Source organism: Salvelinus namaycush, chromosome 32 (assembly GCF_016432855.1).
Source record: "Salvelinus namaycush isolate Seneca chromosome 32, SaNama_1.0, whole genome shotgun sequence".
Classification (NCBI taxonomy): Eukaryota; Metazoa; Chordata; class Actinopteri; order Salmoniformes; family Salmonidae; genus Salvelinus; species Salvelinus namaycush.
Window position 1 is genome coordinate 10,577,643 of NC_052338.1, and position 23,978 is coordinate 10,601,620.

A 23,978-nucleotide genomic window follows, 5' to 3' on the forward strand; every position below is an offset into this window, starting at 1 on the left:
CATGTTAAACACATTTTTGGTTCAACCATACAGAACTGCACCAGACTATATGCTGTTAATATCAAAGGAAAACCCACCATTAAAGCAGATCCAGCACTTTATTTCATATTTAAAAATAGTTAATCGTTCAGGTGAAGAAAAAAGACAAACCGAGAGGTAGACTGCCATCTCTTGGATTCCATCATAAGGCATGATCTGAGATTTCCTGTGAACGGCATGGTTAGTCTGAGGTAATTTCTCATTAGACATGGCTACATTGCTTTCGGTAAATTGAAACAAGGGCCAATTGATAAGGGATGGGCTGTTTGTCTTAGCTTCACAAATGAAAAGTAGATTGGGAGATATGTCAGAGCTCCGGCACCATTTCCACATACAGTCAAGTGAGTTAACAGAATATCAAACATTCCCTACTAGAAGTGACATTCTGATCTCACTGATAAGAAATGAGTATAAGTTATTTACAAAGCCTGTAGTCTAGTGTTGACAGGAAGAGACTGTTTTTAATTGCATAAGACAGGTTGTGTTGAACCTTTATAGGGTTAGACGTAAGACAGCAGCTTGTCATAGAAAATGTACAAAAACACATTTGAAAGTTACATCACCATCCCAAGTTAAAGGAACAAGCATGTGCACAGTTTAACGGGTCTGGTACAGTCTCCAGAGCTATCCCATCTCTGCTTCAAATGTCACAATTCCCTCGGTTTGAAAGTGTCAAAAGATCCAAGTCCGTAGTCTCTGAGGTGTCGGTCCGCAAATGATCAACAATCAGTTTCCTCAAAACCGTGGAAAGACTCCAGATCGCTGTCCTTCTCAAACACTTGTTTGAGGGCTTGCGGGTTGGGTGGCGGCGAGGGCAAGGTGTATGCCGACGTAATGTCTGAGCTCACCCCTTTGTCCTCTGGCTCCACCTTCATTAGCACTACAGCGCTCTTCGACCTTGCTGGAGAAAGCATGACCAGAGCCTCGGTCAGGCTCTGCACCAGTTCTGCCGGGCCTTCATCTCCTTCATCCTGTGGTGGTGTGCTGACCATCATGAAGGACTGCTGGAAGATCTGGGGCTGCGCTGCCAAGCATGAGACCACGTCACCTAGACATTCCACCAGCAGTAGGGCCAGGTCACCTGGCCCCAGAGTCACAGCTCCTTCATTCTGGGTGTGCATCTCACACCAGCGGGCCTGTAGAAACTCCTTCATAACAGGCGCTACGCACAGCTCCAGGGGCTGCAGGCGGCAGGAGCAGCCGATGGGGATCACCGCCGGCAGGGTGTTGCTGCTGTTGAGGGCAGCCAGGAAGTCGTCAGCCAGGTGGCCGTGGTGGGTGTCCATGATCAGCAGACCTTTTCCCCCTGCCTGGGGGTTCACATGCTTCTGCCACACCTTAGAGAGCCACAGCTGGAGCCGCTCGTTGTCCGTAAAGCCTTGCGGGCGCGCCTCCAGGAAGACAGAGTCCGGGATGGCCTTCTGGAGGTGTGGAGGGTTGCCTTTGAGGAACACCATGGTGGGCAGCATGGTGCCGTCAGCCAGCCCTGCTAGGACCACCTCTATCAGGGGCTCCCCGGTGCCGATCAACTGAAACGCTTCAGGGTCCGTCTTGAGCTTATCCAGGTCCACGAACACAGAGAGCTCGTCGATGCATCCGATGGAGGGTGGCCGGAAACCGACATCTTTGACTTGCTTGCAGACAAAGCGAGTGAAGATGCGGACGCTCTCGTATACGTTGCGCGGCAACGGGTGCTTGGCGGAGCAGGTGGCCTGCAGACTGAGGTTGTGGCGGAGCATGAACTCCACAGCCCACTCGTAGAACTCACCGATCTCGTGCGACGCCTCCAAGGCCTGCGTGGCTGTCTGGAGCAGGTTTTCCTCTGTGACTGGCAGCTGCTGCTCCCGCTGGCACATCACCCACTCTGCGATGCGGTCCGTGCTCCAGATCCAGTCCTTCTGGAGGCGCTGGATCTCCTGCTGCAGCATCCAGTCCTGGATGAGCTCTGGCTGGGTGCCAAAGCGCAGGGATGCCTGGGGGAAGCCATTGCACAGGGCATAAAGCATCACCTTCAGCTGGTGCACCGTTAATTTGGTTGACCCTTCTTTCCTGGATTTGTCCATCCTGGCCTTTCCTCCGTGGAAAAGCTCTCTCTGGCTCAGCCCCTCGGACCCTACTGCCTGGGGCTCCATCACATGGCCTAAGCCACCAACCTTGGGGGTTGTCCAGACACCATTGGATGAAGCAGGGGCAGTGGAGGGCACGGTTTTATTGGGACCAAGGACCATGATAGTCATGCTGGGTTTGGAGGATAGGAGCGGTTTGATAGAGCGCAGGGTGGAACTATTGCCAGCTGGTAGCAGATGGATAGGCACAAAAGACCCTCCTTGACCTGGGTTGATTTTTGGAACGACAATGCTACAGGGGGAAAATAAAAACATGTTAGTTTTCAGGAAGCTCAGTCAATGACACACACATTTGATGAAGAAGCAATAGTGTCACAGTGCAACCAAAGTGGAACTAAGCTTCAACTTGAGACCAAGCTCAATTCTGTCCAACAGTAAGTAATTTCACTCTGTATATAAGAGGATATTAAATACCTTTGAGAAGCCTCAGGCACATCTGAATGGGGAAAAAATAAACAAACAAAAAGGTTGCCATATAGAAAGGATTGACCTTTTACAAAGATACTTAAATATCAGAAGGTGGAACTCAAAACGTAATAACCTTCCTCCTCCAGCTTGCTGAAGCTTGCAGTATCATGGTCTGGGTGATCCATGAGGTGGTTGGCCATCATGTCACCCACCTTGGTTCTGTAGTTACACGACGTACACCTCATCTCATCCATTCTGAAATGGGACCAAAAGGGTTTTGAGCAATCAGGATTAAAAACACTACATTCAATTAAACACTGCCCCAAAAAAATTCGGAGGAAATGATTGTTACCTTGGGTATGACTCGTACAGGGCCAGATATTGGGTGGTGCTCTTGCGAGTCACGTGGTTACTGCAAATGAAGAGAGACAGAAAACATGTGTCATACACCTTTCTCCAAACCAACATTTCACTTACGCTCTGATGTAAAAAATAATTTGGGGAATCTTCAGTTGAGCAATGTCACTCACTTGATCATGTGGTTGGCGTAAGCCCGGGAGCAGCAGGTGCAGTAGCGACACAAGGAGCAGTGGACGTATGTGGGGAAGTGGTTGGCAAAGTTGGGAATCTTAAAGGTGCACTCCATGCAGTTCTGTTGGGCCAGCGATGCACTGTGGGGAGGAAGGCAGAGGCAGGTTACCCATGGTGCACAGCGATGGAATGTCAAGCTTATCCATTTTTGATATTCAATTTCTAGCCGCATCATCCTAGAACACTGTTCCAAATTATAAAATGGTCAACAATTTTGCTATACGGCAAAACTAAAAGCTAAACGCAATCGAGTCTGAATAAAGCTTGGCATCAATTCCATTTCGTGCTAATACAAATCGGGGAAAAACATCAACCCTCTACCTCATCTGGAACTTAGTGAGCAGCTTCATCAGGCTCTCGACAGGCTTCTTCTTGGGCTCTGGTTTTTGGGGAGCAGACGGAACATCAATCACTTTGGAGGGTCGGAGGTCTCCTCGGCCCGAAGACTCCTGATAGTAATACTGCTTGCCCTGCAGCGCGTAGGCCCGGATAGTCACCTGGAACACAAATATTCTTAGACCACTTAATATACATTACTAATGTTCCCATAATGCACAGGGAAAATGCATAACATTCACAACCACTATATATACTTTCCAGTCACAGAAGAGACAAAAATATTTATTTTTTTGTCTATCACACACAAAAATTCTGAATATCACGCCCTAGCAATCACTCACACATGTGCCCGCACACACATACATATGTACGTGTGTCACCCCCCCCCCCATTCAAAGGTTTGGGGTCACTTAGAAATGTCCCTGTTTTGTCCATTAAAATAACATCAAACTGATCAGAAATACAGTGTTAATATTGTAAATTACTATTGTAGCTGGAAACGGCAGATTTTTTATGGAATATCTACATAGGCGTACAGAGGTCCATTATCAGCAACCATCACTCCTGTGTTCCAATGGCATGTTGTTAGCTAATCCAAATGTATAATTTTAAAAGGCTAATTGATCATTAGAAAACCCTTTTGCAATTATGTTAGCACAGCTGAAAACTGTTGTCCTGATTAAAGAAGCAATGCAACTGGCCTTCTTTAGACTAGTTGAGTATCTGGAGCATCAGCATTTGTGGGTTTGATTACAGGCTCAAAATGTCCAGAAACAAAAGCACTTTCTTCTGAAACTCGTCAGCCGATTTTTGTTCTGAGAAATGATTACGAGATCTTCAGTTTCTTGGCAATTTCTCGCATGGAATAGCCTTCATTTCTCAGAACATAAATCCAGAAAATCACATTGTATGATTTTTAAGTAATTCATTTGCATTTTATTGCATGACATAAGTATTTGATCACCTACCAACCAGTAAGAATTCCGGCTCTCACAGACCTGTTAGTTTTTCTTTAAGAAGCCCTCCTGTTCTCCACTCATTACCTGTATTAACTGCACCTGTTTGAACTAGTTACCTGTATAAAAGACACCTGTCCACACAATCAAACAGACTCCAACCTCTCCACAATGGCCAAGACAAGAAAGCTGTGTAAGGACATCGGGGATAAAATTGTAGACCTGCACAAGGCTGGGATGGGCTACAGGACAATAGGCAAGCAGCTTGGTGAGAAGGCAACAACTGTTGGCGCAATTATTAGAAAATGGAAGAAGTTCAAGATGACGGTCAATCACCCTCAGTCTGGGGCTCCATGCAAGATCTCACCTCGTGGGGCATCAATGATCATGAGGAAGGTGAGGGATCAGCCCAGAACTACACGGCAGGACTTGGTCAATGACCTGAAGAGAGCTGGGATCACAGTCTCAAAGAAAACCATTAGTAACACACTACGCCGTCATGGATTAAAATACTGCAGCGCACACAAGGTCCCCATGCTCAAGCCAGCGCATGTCCAGGCCCGTCTGAAGTTTGCCAATGACCATCTGGATGATCCAGAGGAGGAATGGGAGAAGGTCATGTGGTCTGATGAGACAAAAATAGAGCTTTTTGGTCTAAACTCCACTCGCCGTGTTTGGAGGAAGAAGGATGAGTAAAACCCCAAGAACACCATCCCAACCGTTAAGCATGGAGGTGGAAACATCATTCTTTGGGGATGTTTTTCTGCAAAGGGGACAGGACGACTGCACCGTATTGAGGGGAGGATGGATGGGGGCCATGTATCGCGAGATCTTGGCCAACAACCTCCTTCCCTCAGTAAGAGCATTGAAGATGGGTCATGGCTGGGTCTTCCAGCATGACAACGACCCAAAACACACAGCCAGGGCAACTAAGGAGTGGCTCCGTAAGAAGCATCTCAAGGTCCTGGAGTGGCCTAGCCAGTCTCCAGACCTGAACCCAATAGACAATCTCTGGAGGGAGCTGAAAGTCCGTATTGCCCAGCGACAGCCCCGAAACCTGAAGGATCTGGAGAAGGTCTGTATGGAGGAGTGGGCCAAAATCCCTGCTGCAGTGTGTGCAAACCTGGTCAAGAACTACAGGAAACATATGATCTCTGTAATTGCAAACAAAGGTTTCTGTACCAAATATTAAGTTCTGCTTTTCTGATGTATTACTTAAAAATCATACAATGTGAATTTCTGGATTTTCTTTTTTACAGACCTCTACATGCTTTGTAAGTAGGAAAACCAGCAAAATCGGCAGTGTTTCAAATACTTGTTCTCCCCACTGTACATATATACACACACACACACACACACATCTATATATAGATGTGTGTATATATAAACATACATACATATGTGTGTGTATATATTTACAGTATATCACAAAAGTGAGTACACCCCCCCCCACATTTTTTGTAAATATGAGTATATCTTTTCATGTGACAACACTGAAGAAATGACACTTTGCTACAATGTAAAGTAGTGAGTGTAGAGCTTGTATAACAGTGTACATTTGCTATCCCCTCAAAATAACAACACAGCCATTAATGTCTAAACCGCTGGCAACAAAAGTGAGTACACCCCTAAGTGAAAATGTCCAAATTGGGCCCAAAGTGTCAATATTTTGTGTGGCCACCATCATTTTCCAGCACTGCCTTAACCCTCTTGGGCATGGAGTTCACTAGAGCTTCACAGGTTGCCACTGGAGTCCTCTTCCACTTCTCCATGACGACATCACAGAGCTGGTGGATGTTAGAGACCTTGCACTCCTCCACCTTCCGTTTGAGGATGCCCCACAGATGCTCAATAGGGTTTAGGTCTGGAGACATGCTTGGCCAGTCCATCACCTTTACCCTCAGCTTCTTTAGCAAGGCAGTGGTCATCTTGGAGGTGTGTTTGGGGTCGTAATCATGTTGGAATACTGCCCTGCGGCCCAGTCTCCGAAGGGAGGGGATCATGCTCTGCTTCAGTATGTCACAGTACATGTTGGCATTCATGGTTCCCTCAATGAACTGTAGCTACCCAGTGCCAGCAGCACTCATGCAGCCCCAGACCATGACACTCCCACCACCATGCTTGACTGTAGGCAAGACACACTTGTCTTTGTACTCCTCACCTGGTTGCCGCCACACACGCTTGACACCATCTGAACCAAATAAGTTTATCTTGGTCTCATCAGACCACAGGACATGGTTCCAGTAATCCATGTCCTTAGTCTGCTTGTCTTCAGCAAACTGTTTGCGGGCTTTCTTGTGCATTATCTTTAGAAGAGGCTTCCTTCTGGGACGACAGCCATGCAGACCAATTTGATGCAGTGTACGGCGTATGGTAGGCCTTGAAATACATCTGGATATGACGTCGAGCACGTGCATTCAACTTCTTTGGTCGACCATGGCGAGGCCCATTCTGAGTGGAACCTGTCCAGTTAAACCGCTGTATGGTCTTGGCCACTGTGCTGCAGCTCAGTTTCAGGGTCTTGGCAATCTTCTTATAGCCCAGGACATATTTATGTAGAGGAACAATTCTTTTTTTCAGATCCTCAGAGATTTCTTTGCCATGAGGTGCCATGTTGAACTTCCAGTGACCAGTCAGTATGAGGGAGTGTGAGAGCGATGACACCAAATTTAACACACCTGCTCCCCATTCACACCTGAGACCTTGTAACACTAACAAGTCACATGACACCGGGGAGGGAAAATGGCTAATTGGGCCCAATTTGGACATTTTCACTTAGGGGTGTACTCACTTTTGTTGCCAGCGGTTTAGACATTAATGGCTGTGTGTTGAGTTATTTTGAGGGGACAGCAAATTTACACTGGTCTACACTCACTACTTTACATTGTAGCAAAGTGTCATTTCTTCAGTGTTGTCACATGAAAAGATATACTCAAATATTTACAAAAATGTGGGGGGTGTACTCACTTGTGATATACTGTATATATATATATATATATATATATATATATATATATATACATACACTGCTCAAAAAAATAAAGGGAACACTTAAACAACACAATGTAACTCCAAGTCAATCCCACTTCTGTGAAATCAAACTGTCCACTTCGGAAGCAACACTGATTGACAATACATTTCACATGCTGTTGTGCAAATGGAATAGACAAAAGGTGGAAATTATAGGCAATTAGCAAGACACCCCCAATAAAGGAGTGGTTCTGCAGGTGGTGACCACAGCCCACTTCTCAGTTCCTATGCTTCCTGACTGATGTTTTGGTCACTTTTGAATGCTGGCGGTGCTTTCACTCTAGTGGTAGCATGAGACGGAGTCTACAACCCACACAAGTGGCTCAGGTAGTGCAGCTCATCCAGGATGGCACATCAATGCGAGCTGTGGCAAGAAGGTTTGCTGTGTCTGTCAGCGTAGTGTCCAGAGCATGGAGGCGCTACCAGGAGACAGGCCAGTACATCAGGAGACGTGGAGGAGGCCGTAGGAGGGCAACAACCCAGCAGCAGGACCGCTACCTCCGCCTTTGTGCAAGGAGGAGCACTGCCAGAGCCCTGCAAAATGACCTCCAGCAGGCCACATATATACATATATATATACATACATATACATATATATACATATACATATATATATACATACATATACATATATATATACATACATATACATACACATATATATATATACACATATATATATATATATATATATACACACACACACGTACGTATATATCACACACACAGTTGAAGTCGGAAGTTTACTTAGGTTGGCGTCATTAACTCATTTTTTAACCACTCCACAAATTTCTTGTTAACAAACTATAGTTTTGGCAAGTTGGTTAGGACATCTACTTTGTGCATGACACAAGTAATTTTTCCAACAGACAGATTATTTCACTGTATCACAATTCCAGTGGGTCAGAAGTGTACATACACTAAGTTGACTGTGCCTTTAAACAGCTTGGAAAATTCCAGAAAATTATGTCATGGCTTTAGAAGCTTGTGATAGGCTAAATGACATCAATTGAGTCAATTGGAGGTGTACCTGTAGATGTATTTCAAGGCCTACCTTCAAACTCAGTGCCTCTTTGCTTGACATCATGGGAAGAAAAAAAAAAAAAGTCTGGTTCATCCTTGAGAGCAATTTCCAAACACCTCAAGGTACCACGCTCATCTGTACAAACAATAGTACACAAGTATAAACACCATGGGACCACGCAGACGTCGTACCGCTCTGGAAGGAGACGCGTTCTGTCTCCTAGAGATGAACGTACTTTGGTGAGAAAAGTGCAAATCAATCCCAGAACAACAGCAAAGGACCTTGTGAAGATGCTGGAAGAAACAGGTACAAAAGTATCTATATCCACAGTAAAACGAGTCCTATATCGACATAACCTGAAAGGCCGCTCAGCAAGGAAGAAGCCACTGCTCAAAAACCGCTATAAAAAAGCCAGACTACGGTTTGCAACTGCACATGGGGACAAAGATCATACTTTTTGGAGAAATGTCCTCTGGTTTGATGAAACAAATCTAGAACTGTTTGGCCATAATGACCATCGTTATGTTTGGAGGAAAAAGGGGGATGCTTGTAAGCCGAAGAACACCTTCCCAACCGTGAAGCACGGGGGTGGCAGCATCATGTTGTGGGTGTGCTTTGCTGCAGGAGGGACTGGTGCACTTCACAAAATAGTTGACATCATGAGGATGGAAAATTATGTGGATATATTGAAGCAACATCTCAAGACATCAGTCAGGAAGTTAAAGCTTGGTCGCAAATGGGTCTTCCAAATGGACAATGACCCATTGTCCAAGCATACTTCCAAAGTTGTGGCAAAATGGCTAAAGGACAACAAAGTCAAGGTATTGGAGTGGCCATCACAAAGCTCTGACCTCAATCTTATAGAAAATTTGTGGGCAGAACTGAAAAAGTATGTGCGAGCAAGTTGACCTGCAAACCTGCCTCAGTTACACCAGCTCGGTCAGGAGGAATGGGCCAAAATTCACCCAACTTATTGTGGGAAGCTTGTGGAAAGCTACCCGAAACATTTGACCCAAGTTAAACAATCTAAAGGCAATGCTACCAAATACTAATTGAGTGTATGTAAACTTCTGACCCACTGGGAATCTGATGAATGAAATAAAAGCTGAAATAAATCATTCTCTCTACTATTACTCTGACATTTCACATTCTTAAAATAAAGTGGTGATCCTAACTGACATAAAACAGGGAATCTGTACTCTTGATTAAATGTCAGGAATTGTTAAAAACTGAGTTTAAATGTATTTGGCTAAGGTTTATGTAAACTTCTGACTTCAACTGTGTGTGTGATAGATATATATATAGATAACACACACACACAAATTCAAAATATTGCGCACACACACAAACAAACCTTGGTACCAGGCTTCAGGCCCTCCAGCTGCCGTGGCTTGAGGTGGGTCTTGTGGTACTGCACCTTGTGCTCTGCCCGGTCCTTGGCGAAGAGGAATTGAAGCCGGCACTGGTCGCATTGAAACACGTTTTTTTTCTGCACACAAACACATAGGAAAATGGGTGGAGTGGAATAGACTGGCTGCCAATGGCCATAGATGTACCACATGTATCTGATGTGGCATATAGCCTCATTGGGTTTACCTGGTGGCGGCTGTAGTGGTTCTGGTAGTTGCTGCTGGAGCGGAACACCTTGAGGCAGTAGGGGCACAGCAGATTGGCCGTGCCGTTGTGGAACTCACGGAAGTGGGCAAAAACGTCCACATACAGGGACGAGCGGTAGTCGCACACCTTCACAAAGAAGAGGGAGGGGTGAATTGCATTAGGAGACATTTCGTGTTGATATAGTGAGCTTTTCCCCTTGACAGGACATTGCGTAGAAATGCACTGACCGGCCAGTTTATTAGACCACCCCGTTCATGAAAATGGATCGCTCATACGTGAGTCACGTGGCTTGCAAGCGGACAAACATCAGGGCGTTCCTTTATTGTTCAGTTTTACTTTGGAATGGGCAAAATTAGTGACCTAAGCGACGGAGCGTAGTTTGCCATCGGTGCCAGGTGCGCCGGATCCAATATCTCAGAAATGTCAGCCACCTGGGGCTTTTGTGTAAGCTAACAGGCAGGCCACAAACAGACAAATAATGGTGCAGTAAAACAGTGGTATGCAGAACGGCATCTCGGAATGCACAACTCGTCAAGGATGGGCTTTTGCAGCAGACAACCACACCGGGTTCCACTCCTATCAGCTAAAAACAAGAAGTGGCTCCAGTGGGCACATGATCACCATCACTGGACAATTGTGGAAAAACATCACCTGGAACATGCGATTTCAGTTTACTTGAGTGGCCTGGTCAGTCCCTGGACCTCAACCCAATAGAGCAGCTTTGGGGTGAGATGGAATGGGCTGCTCTCAGCATGAATATACCGCTGTCCAATCTGCAGTGATGTCATCTCGTCAGCATGGACCAACATCCCTGTGGAACATTTCCGACACCTTGTATAATTATCCAAAGAATTCAGGCTGTTCTGGAGGCAAATGGGGGTCCGACCTGGTACTACATGGGTGTACCTAATGAACTGGTCGGAGAATGTATATGGACTTAGAGACAGTATAAGTAATGACCAAGGGGCCGATTCTGATCCGAGTTAAGTGCGCTTAAATGGAACGCAATTCCTTTATGCACTTTTCTCTATCCGTATTATGACCATGAACTTAAAGGAAAACTCCACCAAAAGAATGTTGTATTTGTTTCATTAGTCCCTTTTTGATAGTCCCAAAATGTTTTGCATGTCAGCAATCAAATTTTGAAGATCTATAACTTGCAAAATACAGAAATAACCCGGTATAATGCATTTTGCTGCATATCACTTGATATATATTATATTGCGTCTGCAGAGAATTCAAATTTTAATTTAAAGGGATGGCTTTCGATAAATGTACTGAAATCCCTATTGAATGAAACTGTTGGCCAGCAAGTGGGAGTGTTTTTAGCAGTTTAATCAAATTTAAGCTACACCTACAAAGCCCGTTACACTCCTGCATATGGTAAGTCTGAATACCAACTACTGAGAAGTGCTTCAATCAAAATGCGTAAAAAAAGGAATAGATTTCCTACGTCTGAATCGGGCCCCAAGTGGGCACTGTTTACCTGGCAAATGTAGGGCATCTCTCCCGGTTTGTGGGTGTTCTTCATGTGCTGCAGGAAGACAGGCTCGCTCTCGTATGCCCACTCGCAGATCTTACACTTAGCTGTGATAAACAGAGAAAAGGACCGAGAGTCACGTAAGCATTCAAAGTGCTCAGTCCTCTTGCTGTATGCATGTATTGAAAGTCACTCTGGATAAGAGTGACTGCTTACTAGAGTGGCAACGAAATTCTAAACTAATACATGAAATTGTTTTAAGATGGTCATGCCAAGGATTATTTAATTATTTGGTTTAGAATTTTAAGACCCCTTAAGGTATCAAAAAAATAACATGAAACATTGAATTTGGCATTACTGCTATTAACCAATAGAAATGTATTGAATAACAGATTCACTACATGGAACAGATAGTCCAACAAAAAATCTAAAGGAAGTTTGTTCTGACGTGTCTGTCCTATATTTGAGAGATAAGAAAGATTAGGAAACTATTTTTTTCATTTTTTACATGTATTTTAGGCACTAAACTATCTCCATTTACACTTCCATTCCTTTTTTTATTATTATTTTTTTAAATCGGGTACCGGGAACCTTCAGACAAGTCTTGTGAGCGACCTGGAGCATGTTCACGAGAGTCTCAGCTTTCAACAGATGGGACATATTAGTGTGTAGCCAAAATCATTCGGACGCTACATACAATTTCGTGAGAAGACCGATTATCGGGATGTCTCATGGTCTGACATTCACCGCAGATATATCGGTGGATGCGGTGGATAGAGCCGCAGCCTATGCAAAACCCCCTGATATTTCTAGTTTAAACAGACAGATTTTGATGGGGATTTTGTTATTATGTTAATGTGATTTCCACGGGGGGCGTGACCATCGTAGGCAAAGGGTTAAATTCACCCAATTCCCAACAAGGCAATATATCAGCATCTAGTGCTGATTCAATGTGCTTTGACTGCGTGGGAGAATGTTGGTGGGATGACAAGTGCAGATAGATTCACTTTGTTTTAGCGACAGTGACTGTATGTGGTATGACTGAATGGTTGGTGGGTGAGTGGGGAGCGAGCTAGTCCTCACTGGTGGACTCCAACTGGCTGTGGACGCTCTCCACGTGGCACTGCAAGCGGAAGGGCGTTGCCAAGTTGCGGAAGCAGTGCTGGCAGGCGGTGTGCGTGTCCACCTCGCCGTTCTGCTGTGCCGTCATCTCCACGTGGTGACGCATGTGGTTCATCAGCCTGGAAGACAGTGAGGAGTGGAAGATGGAGGACAAAGCGGGTGAGAGGGTAAGATTTCAGTCAATTCAGTAAAACGTGACATTTATTTGAAAACATAACATGAATTCCTGTTTCCCCACACTCCATCCACTCACTTGATGTTAGTCTTCAGGGTCTTTTCGCAGTGAATGCACTTGAAGATGCCCGGCGGCTTCTCCACTGGTGCGCCACTCAGGTTGCGTCCCTTGTCCACGCCGTAGTAGAAGTCCTCCACCAGCATGATGAGCTTGCCCTGCTGGTCGGCCTCCAGGATGGAGCTGCCACCCTCGGGAACATACACTGGTCGCACCGGCGTGGTGATTGGCTCCTTGGAGGTCTCCTTGGAGGTCTCGGAGAAGGACAAAGAGGAGGGAGAGGAGGCGGTGGCTTTGGAGGACTTGGAAGATTTGGAAGGTTTGGAGGAAAGCTTGGCCATGGCATTGATAGCATCCAGGCTCAGGGCGATCTGCTTGCTGCAGAGCTAGAAGAGGGACCAGTGGGGTAAATATCAATATTCATACATCTCTATCTATTACCATTATCAGCGTTTAAAGACTTCACAAGACACTTTTAGAGAAGATGACATAATAGCAGAGGATTTTGCCACATCAGGACGAGCTTTCAACAACAGTCCTTCACGGTCGGGCCTGGGCTAATAATATCTATATGAACATCAACATTCACTAAAAAGTTAGATCCATTTCCCAAAGAGAGTACAACGTCTACCTAAGGCACACTTACACACATGAAACCCCGGAGGGCGTTGACCAATTTGTACTCGGATCCACAGCGCTTGCACATCTTTGTCTTGGCGGGGGCTGGTGCAATCACTGCAAAATAAACACCAGTACACTGTGTAAAATATTTAATGTGCCAAATCACAGTACACAACAGGGGCCTTGGTCAGTAGTAAATTACCTTGGACTTCAATAGGATATTCTATTAGTATAGACAATTTCTTGTTTGGAGTGGTAAAACGACAACAGGCTACACAGTAGTAATAACTGAATGATGTATGCAGTACACCAACCTATTTCTGTTAGCTGTTACAGGAAAGCTGTGTGGTCCTGGAGACTACTAACCTCTGAGGGGTGCACTAGGAGAGGGAGCCGTGCTCGGACCACTGGTAGCTGGGGACCTGTTAGTGCTGGGAGCTGGTTGCAGGGTCGGATGCTGTTGTGTTCTGGGTGAGATTGGCAGGGGTCTCACAGCATGGCTTCCTGCTGCACCTGAAGAACTGGCTGAAACAACCCCCCCCCCACACACACACACACACACACACACACAAAGCAGGATTAGTGTCCAAGACAATGATCCATAACAGATGACAGAAGGTGGCTTTTTTTTAACAATAAAGTTTACCCTTTGAGATTAGACTTAAATTCATACTGACAATAATTGGTTTGCTAAGACTGTAATTTAACTTACAATCCCTGTGTTCAGCTTGTGGAGAGACTGATGGCCCACAAGGACTAGAGCCTTCCTTACCTGTGACAGATGGAGCGGTGGTGTGGAGGGTCGCGGGGGAGGATGAGAGGGTGACCCCGCCGGTGCCCACAGTGCTGATGGTCTGGACTCCGTTGGTGGTGCGGATGGTGAGGGTGACGGGGATCCGCACTGTGGTGAAGCCGCTGGCGGACGGTCTGCCCCTGGGCTGAGACGGGGCCTGCTGGGGCGCTAGCTGCAGCTGGGTTCCCTGGCCTGGAGGAAAAACAGTAGTGAGCTGCTCACAATAGGCAGGTTTATTCGACAAAAGCAATGTCGCAAAAAAAAAATAACATTGCGATGGAAGCTATAGGAGAAATGTTCTTAAGGTCAACAACATTTTTATCTGTGCGACAGAGGTGGATTTTTCCTTTTGTCCAACTGAATAAATTATTATTGCCATATCATTTTGATGGCATGCGGGGTACGTGATGTTATCTATAATGCTCTACTCCACATTTCATTTGAAATGCTGACTGTTTGCAGGACAAGGATTGTCCTGACTTTCAAGAATGCCTGAAATTGCTACGCTTTGTTTTTCTGCTTGGCTGGATGCAAGTTTCACCATCAAATGATGTCAGATCTACAGGAGTGCAAGTCTCACCATGACGCGGACCGTGAGGATATGTTGGCATATGACAATTATTAGTATATGGCAAATATTAGTAAATTCTTGCATTCTATCCATGCTGGCTTTTGCGGCCTACCTGAGACATGAAACGGATAGGTGGGAGGGCATGCAGGCTGTTGCCAATTTATTCATGTGCAACCACTTACATTTTTATTTGACACTAGGTTTTTGCGAGGTGTGACGTTATTAAGTCCAGACGTTTTTAATCGTCACAAACAGTTCATTGAAAATGCACCGTAGCAGACAATTGTTGCATCTATTTCTATGCAAAAATATATATAAAATCACTGGAATAATAATGGAAACATAGCTATTGTCTATTTGCATTTGATAAAACACTTCCCACTGGAAAAAATATATCCATTATTTTATGACCCAAAGTTTTCATGACACAATTACAGAACACAAAACACTCCCTGTGACATTTCTCTGGATCCCACTAAAAAGGTGGTTACTTCTAGGTTTCAGGTGGGCAGTGAAATACTTGGGTTATCTATCAGGACATTGATAAGATAACAAGAACAGACATGTCTAATGGTTAGCTACTTACCACCAGGCAGCACGGTGATGGGCTGGCCATTCAGGATATATCCTACCGGTTCGGCACTTATGGTCTGTGTACCCCCTTGAATGTTCTGCACCACAGAAAGACAAAGGTCCTAGCAATGACTTAACCTCATTATTCCTATAGAAAAACAAGTCCGTGAAGCTCAGCCTGGCCCACTGTCATCAACCTAAACGTTCGCTGCTCAGCAGTAATCTAATTGAGAACAATCAGGGCATCCGTAAGTCCAAATATTGCTGTTACATTGCACAACCTTCAATGTTGTCATAATTATGTAAAATTCTGGCAAATTAATTACGGTCTTTGTTAGTAAGAAATGGTCTTCACACAGTTCGCAACGAGCCAGGCGACCCAAACTGCTGCATATACCCTGACTCTGCTTGCACAGAACATAAAGAGAAGTGACAGAATTTCCCTAGTTAAAATAAATTCATGTTAGCAGGCAATATTAACTAAATATGCAGGTTTAAAAATATATACTTGTGTATTGATTTTAAGAAAGGCATTGATGTTTATGGTTAGGTACACTGGTGCAACGAGTGCTTTTTTCACGAATGCGCTTGTTGAATCATCACCTGTTTGATGAAGTAGGCTGTGATTCGATGATAAATTAACATGCACCGCATTGATTATATGCAACACAGGACAAGCTAGATAACTACACATGGTTGATGATATTACTAGTCTAACTAGTGACTATGTTAAGATTTATCTTGTAAAAAACAATCAGTTTAATGCTAGCTAGCAACTTAACTTGGCTCCTTGCTGCACTCTCGTAACAAGTGGTCAGCCTGCCACGCAGTCTCCTCGTGGAGTGCAATGTAATCGGCCATAATCGGCATCCAAAAATGCAGATTACCGATTGTTATGAAAACCTGAAATCGGTCGACCTCTACTCTGCATATCTTAAATTGGCGTACGTCATAATCAAAGTAAGCATAAGCTGATTAAAACACCTGTTTTTCTGAGCAATCTTTTGAAATATTAGGACATGTAAACGCCTTCATCAGCATTCTAGATTTGTATTTGATCTGCGCATAGGCTTGCACGAGCTTCCTTCTTTTGCGCGAGTGAAGTAAATTCAGAAAAACAAAATGTTTATCTTTTAAATACGCTGACTGTACAAAACATTAGGAACATGACAGACTGACCAGGTGTATCTAGGTGAAAGCTGTGATCCCTTATTGATGTCAACTGTTAAATTCACTTCAATCAGTGGTTCCCAAACTTTTTAATAGTCCCGTACCCCTTCAAACATTCAACCTCCAGCTGCGTACTCCCTCCTGCACCAGGGTCAGCGCACTCTCAAATGTAGTTTTTTGCCATCATTGTAAGCCTGCCACACACACACACATGATACATTTATACACACATATGTGTATAAATTTATACACATTTATACACATATACACACACACATGATACATTTATTAAACATAAGAATGAATAACTCACCACATGTTAATGACAAGTGTGTGCTTGAAAGAATACACATAACTCTGCAGTGTTGGGTTGTATTGGAAAAAGTCTAAGTCTTCAATAATTTTCCACACACAGTCTGTGCCTGTATTTAGTTTTCATGCTAGTGAGGGCCAAGAATCCACTCTCACATAGGTACGTGGCTGAAGGGCATCAGTCTCTTAACAGTGCGATTTGCCAAGGCAGGATACTCAGAGCGCAGCCCAATCCAGAAATCTGGCAGTGGCTTCTGATTAAATTTTCCCAGAACCGCTTGTTGCAATTTCGATGAGGCTCTCTTGTTCAGATATCGGTAAGTGGACTGGAGGCAGGACATGAAAGGGGTAACAAATCCAGTTGTTTGTGTCATCCGTTTCGGGAAAGTACCTGCGTAATTACGTATCCAACTCACTCAGGTGCTTCACTATATCACATTTGACATTGTCCATAAACTTGAGTTCATTAGCACACAAAAAAAATCATACAATGATGGAAAGACCTGTGTGTTGTCCTTGTTAATGCAGACAGAGAAGACCTCCAACTTCTTAATCATAGCCTCAGTTTTGTCCCACACATTGAATATAGTTGCGGAGAGTCCCTGTAATCCTATATTCAGATCATTCAGGCGAGAAAAAACATCACCCAGATAGGCTAGTCGTGTGAGAAACTCATCATGCAAGCGGTCTGACAAGTGAAAATGACGGTCAGAAAAGAACTAAGCTCGTCTCTCAATTTTAAAAAAGTGTCAATACTTTGCCCCTTGATAACCAGCGTATGTTGGAAAAGTGTTACATGGTCACTGCCCATATCATTGCAGAGTGGAGAAAATACACAAGAGTTCAGAGTCCTTGCTTTAACAAAGTTAACCATTTTCACTGTAGTGTCCAAAACATCTTTCAAGCTGTCAGGCATTCCCTTGGCAGCAAGAGCCTCTCGGTGGATGCTGCAGTGTACCCAAGTGAAGTTGGGAGCAACTGCTTGCATGCGCGTTAGCACTCCACTATGTCTCCCTGTCATGGCTTTTGCGCCATCAGTACAGATACCAACATGAGCAGCAGCTACGTTTGGCTACGGCTACATACGGACCATTAGTGGAATTCCCGTGAGAGAGTAACGGTTAATGTGATTGGATGTTAATTATTTGAATAGGCTACCTGTATTTGACATTGTGTTATTTCACTGAACACTAGATGGTTTCATTTTAATTTTGGCAGTGAAATGAGGCCTCACCCCCCAGAAAAATAAAATAAAATCACCTAAATGTATAGCCCTGTTGGAAAATACAAATGGACTTTTTGAAAATGTGAAGAAACATTTTAATATGGCGTACCCCGACAGCATTGTGCATACCCCCTTACCCCAGTTTGGGAATACCTGGTGTAGATGAAGGGGCGAAGACAGTTAAAGAAGGATTTTTTAGCTGTGAGACAATTGAGAAATGGATTATGTATGTGTGCCATTGAGGATGAATGGGCAAAAATGTGAAATTATCAAAGTCCTATCCCGAACCCTGATTTTAGATGTGTCCATGTAAACAGGATTATTAGGGAAATTGTTCTTCTTACAAAGCATGTAAACATTTAAATTGAACTATATTAATCTGACTATCCACAATCATATTATTGTGTGGATGTATGTCACGCCCTGACCTTAGAGAGCCTTTTTATTTCTCTATTTGGTTAGGTCAGGGTGTGATTTGGGTGGGCATTCTAGTTTGTCTGTTTCTTTGTTGGCCGGGTATGGTTCCCAATCAGAGGCAGCTGTCTATCGTTGTCTCTGATTGGGAATCATACTTAGGCAGCCTTTTTCCCACATGTGTTGGTGGGTAATTACTTATTTTCTGTGAGTGTTTGTGTGCGCCACGGTTGCGTCACATTCGTTTTCTGTTTACCTGTTTTTTTTGTGAAGATTTCACTTCAATTAAAGATGTGGAATTAAATGCACGCTGCGCCTTGGCTCATTTATGACAGGGAATTTGAAGACAGCGAGCGTGACAATGTAACTGTACTCACTGAGGCTCAATCTTCCTATAGAAAAACACAAGTTCATGAAGCACTGCATGGTCCACTGTTGTCAACCTGAAACGCACTGCTGCTCATCAGCAATCTACTAAGAAAAATCACTCCATCACTAGTTCATATAGAAATATATGATGTAGAACAAACATGCTTCTCTGAAATTAAGAATAAGGAATCATGTCTGCGTACCTGTGTGGTGAATATGATGTTCTTCCCAGTGGTGCTGCTGGTGCTAGGCAACATAGTGGTCGGCATCTGCAGCACCTGAGGCATGGAGGTCTGAAGAGGCTGCAGCACTTGAGTCATAGCCTGAGTCAGGACCACTGGTTTGGGTAGTAACGGTGCTGCAGAGATGGGCAAAAGTCAATATACTCCATATGAGGCTTAAACAGGTTGGTTGCATGTGTCCATTGAAACATGTTTTATGCTACAGGTCAGTAAGTCAAAAAAGAATTGAAGTCAAAACAGTTGCCAAGAGTATATGTGTAACTGCCAAAATAATGGAAACACTTGAGTAAATGAGGGATATGGAGTATACTGTTAAAAAATATAAACGCAACATGCAAAATGTCAAAGATTTTACAGAGTTATAGTTTATATAAGGAAATCAGTTAATTGAAAATAAATTAATTAGGCCCTAATCTATGGATTTCACATGACTGGGCAAGGGCGCAGCCATGGGGGGGCCAGGCCCACCTACTGGAGAGCCAGAACCAGCCAATCAGAATGAGTTTTTCCCCACAAAAGGGCTTTATTACAGACATAAATACTCATCAGCACCCCCTCAGACAATCCCACAGGTGAAGAAGCTGGATGTGGATGTCCTGGCTGGCGTGAATCCACGTAGTCTGCTGTTTTGAGACCAGTTGGACATACTGCCAAATTCTTTAAAACAACGTTGGAGGCGGCTTATGATAGAGAAATTAACATTCCTGCAGTCAGCATGCCAATTTTATGCTCCCTCAAAACTTGAGACATCTATGGTATTGTGTGACAAAACTGCACATTTTAGAATGGCCTTTTATTGTCTCCAGCACAAGGTGTACCTGTACATTTATCATGCTGTTTAATCAGCTTCTTGATATGCAACCCCTGGATGGATTATCTTGGCAAAGGAGATATTCTCAACAACAGGGATATAAACAAATGTGCACATTTGAGAGAAATTAGCTCTTTGTGCACATGGAACATTTCTGAGAACTTTTATTTCAGCTCATGAAACACCACTTTACATGTTGCATTTATATTTTTGTTCAGTATATATTGAAGGCAGGTGCTTCCACACAGGTGTGGTTCCTGACCTAATTAAGCAATGAACATCCCACCATGCTTAGGGTCATGCATAAAAAGGCAGGCCATTATTTAGGCTACCATGGCTACGCCCCCATAGGATGACAATGGACCCACACACAGGGCACTGAATGGGTAGATGAGCATGAAAACAATGTAAACCATATGCTATGGCCGTCTCAGTCACCAGATCTCAACCCAATTGAACACATATGGGAGCTTCTGGAGCAGCGCCCAAGACAGTATTTTCCACCACTATCACAAAATGATGTAATATCTTGTGGAAGAATGGTGTTGCATCCCTCCAATAGAGTTCCAAACACTTCTATAATCTATGCCACGGTGCATTGAAGCTGTTCTGGCTTGTGTTGGCCCAACGCCCTATTAGGACAATGTAGTTTTCCTTTATTTGCCAGTTACCTGTATATTCCTAAAAAATATATAATATCATGCCAGAGCACTCACCAAGGGCAGGCATGGGTTTGGTTGTGATGTTACTGCCGCGGCTGAGGTGCATCACCGAAGTGTCATCGGGAGGTACTGGGAAGGCAATTTAAAGAACCATGAACTGACGACGATAGAATACGACAATAATACTGATGAAACTGTTGCTATTGAGAATTGAGTCCCAAAACATACAGAATGACATGACCGAGGGAAGCAGGTTACACCGAGTCTGCACACAGCACACTCACCTTTACTGGGTCCCTTGCTTGTTTCTTCCATTTCCTCATCTGGTTGCTGTTGCCACGGCGTCAGATCCTCCTCCACACACTCCATGTGGAGCTCCGAGTCCGTGACGTTGACCTCAGAGTCTGTCATGTTGACGTCTGAGTCCGCCATGCTCATAACTGTAGATTAGTTGATATAATATGGATGTTACGATGATATCTATGATCATGTTTTAGAATATTGGCACATGACCTGGACAAGACAGTGTGACAATCATGCAAAGTCAGAAAGTGGAGCATCAGCTCGTGCTCCTTGTGTATCTTATTCCTGCATGTGTGTTGTCCAGTTTTAAAGGGGAAGCTGGTGTGGTTGTAGTTACAGAGGAAGAGAAAATGTATGTTATTTTTATTGTCTTTACCAAATTTTGTGCATGAACTGTGTGTATAAATCCCATTAAAGATGCACTATACAGAAATCACTCTTCCATTTCCTGGTTGCTAAAATTCTAATAGTTTGCTTAATTTCAGTTTGTGACAAAACAAGTATAGTGTAGAGAATCATTGTACCAGCTAAACCGCTATGAAATATATTTTCCATAACCAACAATATTTTATTTTCAGTTGGTGTACAGAACTGAAAGTAAAAGACGCAAAAACGAAACTTAAGAACGGAAACATAGACATGCTAGACATGCTTTCAAAGCGAATGACAGATCTATAACAAACTTTTCTATGTAAATTTGGTCTGGTAGCCCAAAAAGGTGTGAAGAGAAAATGCTGCTCATGAACACTGGTCTAAGATCAGTTTCCAGTCTTCTAATCTTCACATTCCCTACAACTAGCAATACAAACTAACTTGTCCTGGATCAGTAGTGACGTTCGGATAGTGCGCGTGCAGCCCACTCTGCAACGACTCCATGCAAACATCAAGACTTGAGCTAGCACCACTGCTAACTAGCTAGCAAGCTAACTGAGTTCAACAACTGGCAACATCTACATCTATTCACGAAGCATGCAAATGACTTACCTTGTTCACTCTTTTGCCGAAGTTAAATAAAAAGTACAACAAACCGTGGAGAAGTGAAGTGGAAAACAAAGATCTGTAGAATAGTGACTGCTATCGTTTTTCCCTTTTTGGCTCGCGTAGGAAGGCGCAAGAAAATCTCTACGTCACTTCCAGTTTTGATGTAGACGCTCTGATTGGCTACGATCTTAAAACAAGAGCGGGGTGACCATCGCCATCATGAAAAGCAGACGACTTTTATAATGTTTCCATCTTCCAAAAATGTACTTTGTTCAACTCTTTGTTCAACTCCTAATACACGCGCAGATATATTTTTGATACATTGGTGGATGTTGTATGACTATCTCCACATCATGCATATTCAAATTCGATGCGTTTCTCCATGGTACAAGTTGTCAGGCATTTTGTGATAATGTTGCAGCCATGCATGTGAATGTCATAATAATCCAATGTAAAAGGCTCACAACTTTTGCTTTCAAAGAGTAATTTTATCTGTAGCTCTATTTACCTAACTGCGATTACCAGAAGCAATAGTAGTATGCTAACATTCCTTTTGTCAATCTGCCATTTCTACATGTTTTGAAGAAGTATCTGTAAACTGAGAAGTTACTTGCACGATAATGTGCAAGTAACACCGACGTTGCTCTCAAACGTCAACCCGCTATATAAGGCCCACAACAGAACTACATAGCTAGCTGATATTTCTGAATTTCTTTTTTAATTTGTGTGTATTGTTAGGTATTACTTCACTGTTGGAACTAGAAACATAAGCATTTCGCTACGCCTGCGATAACATCTGCAAAATGTATATAACGTAAGCAACAATTAACATTTGATTTGACCTAGGCCAAACCATTAAACAAAAAGTAGCTAGCTCGTGCGTGGGAGTATCCTATCATCCGACCGTTGCCCCTCTCGTTTCCGATCGGAATCTCTTGCTAGCTAGCTAACGTTAGGTAGCTGGTGTTAACTAATTTAGCTAGCTAATAATCTGTATGTATCCTCGCGCACCAGTCCAGCTACCGGAGGAGGCCAGGGTCGAGTGACAACTGGAGGTATTAGCAGTGGCTAACAAACTGACAAAGCTGGTTTAAAAAAACGGATAGCTAGCTAACGTTACTGTAACAATTCACGCATCAAACTAGCTGGGTAACGCTAACGTTAGCTAGCTAGCTGAGCCAACTAATACATTTCTGCCAGTGAACAAGGCCAACAGGCTAAAACAAATATAAATGTACCAGCCTAGGCAAAGCGAAAGCTAGCTAGTAGCTAGGTACCGGTAAGCAGAGTATTTCGCTGTAACCGGCGCATACAGGAGCGTACCCACTGGTATATGATGGGTCTAGCTCAGCTAGCTAAATGACAACATTTCTATGTTGCATTTGATTCTTTCCAAATTCACTAGTTACTAACTCAATATTGATATAAGTGTAGCCTGTAGTGGCGACCCGTCATTCAGGGCAGGGGGGTGTTTAGCGTGTTATTTTGGCATTAATACTTGTCACATATCAGTTTGCAAACAATGTTTAAAAAAAATTATAATCTTTGAGTTAATAAAGCTGCATACAAAGATGATCTATTTTTTGCTTTCTGGAGTAAGGCAGCTCCAAAATTCAGGTGTTTCAGCCTAGCTCAGTACTTTCTGTAGTGGTGGGGCAGCCAGCGGAAAATGTTCTCTAGTTGCGCTGGGATTGGCTCAGTGTTTTGTTACTCATGGGTACACTGCATCACCGCAAAATCTACGGGGAGAGCTCGAAAATTCAAGCCCGTTGAATGCTGCTTTTGAGTTACATTAGAATTGCCCATCCAAGAAGGCTCAAGGTCATTGGCCACAGGTAAAAGGATGTCAAATCACGTTATATCTACAGTAGCTTTGATTGGACTGATCATGTCAACATCATACTTTCAAAATCTTAGCTAGCAAGCTAGTGGTCATCATCATGAATCAAATCGACAATCTACTGGCA

The 23,978-nt window shown here is 43.7% G+C and overlaps 1 protein-coding gene across 1 annotated transcript; it reads right to left on the reverse strand.

Annotated features, from left to right (window-relative positions):
* Window positions 1-79: 79 nt before the first annotated feature.
* On the reverse strand, window positions 80-22,126 carry pogza (pogo transposable element derived with ZNF domain a). Its single transcript, XM_038971972.1, has 19 exons — window positions 22,015-22,126; window positions 21,012-21,167; window positions 20,782-20,856; window positions 19,216-19,370; window positions 15,536-15,620; window positions 14,358-14,570; window positions 13,952-14,110; window positions 13,611-13,699; window positions 12,986-13,350; window positions 12,694-12,851; window positions 11,617-11,717; window positions 10,110-10,256; window positions 9,868-10,002; window positions 3,486-3,661; window positions 3,104-3,244; window positions 2,926-2,985; window positions 2,707-2,828; window positions 2,580-2,601; window positions 80-2,397 (listed from the first exon to the last, which is right to left on the reverse strand). The coding sequence occupies exons 2-19, from the start codon at window positions 21,163-21,165 to the stop codon at window positions 759-761; spliced, it is 3,996 nt and encodes a 1,331-aa protein (XP_038827900.1). The 5' UTR covers window positions 21,166-21,167; window positions 22,015-22,126; the 3' UTR covers window positions 80-758.
* Window positions 22,127-23,978: the final 1,852 nt, after the last annotated feature.

Bases quoted from the DNA above. Each gene is read 5' to 3' on its own strand.
- pogza (XM_038971972.1), bottom strand. From the start codon at position 21,165: ATGAGCATGGCGGACTCAGACGTCAACATGACAGACTCTGAGGTCAAC. The intron at 2,602-2,706 runs GTTATTACGTTT...TTCCCCATTCAG, and splicing joins CAGCAAGCTGGAGGAGGAAG to ATGTGCCTGAGGCTTCTCAA. The intron at 2,398-2,579 runs GTATTTAATATC...TTCCCCCTGTAG, and splicing joins GTGCCTGAGGCTTCTCAAAG to CATTGTCGTTCCAAAAATCA.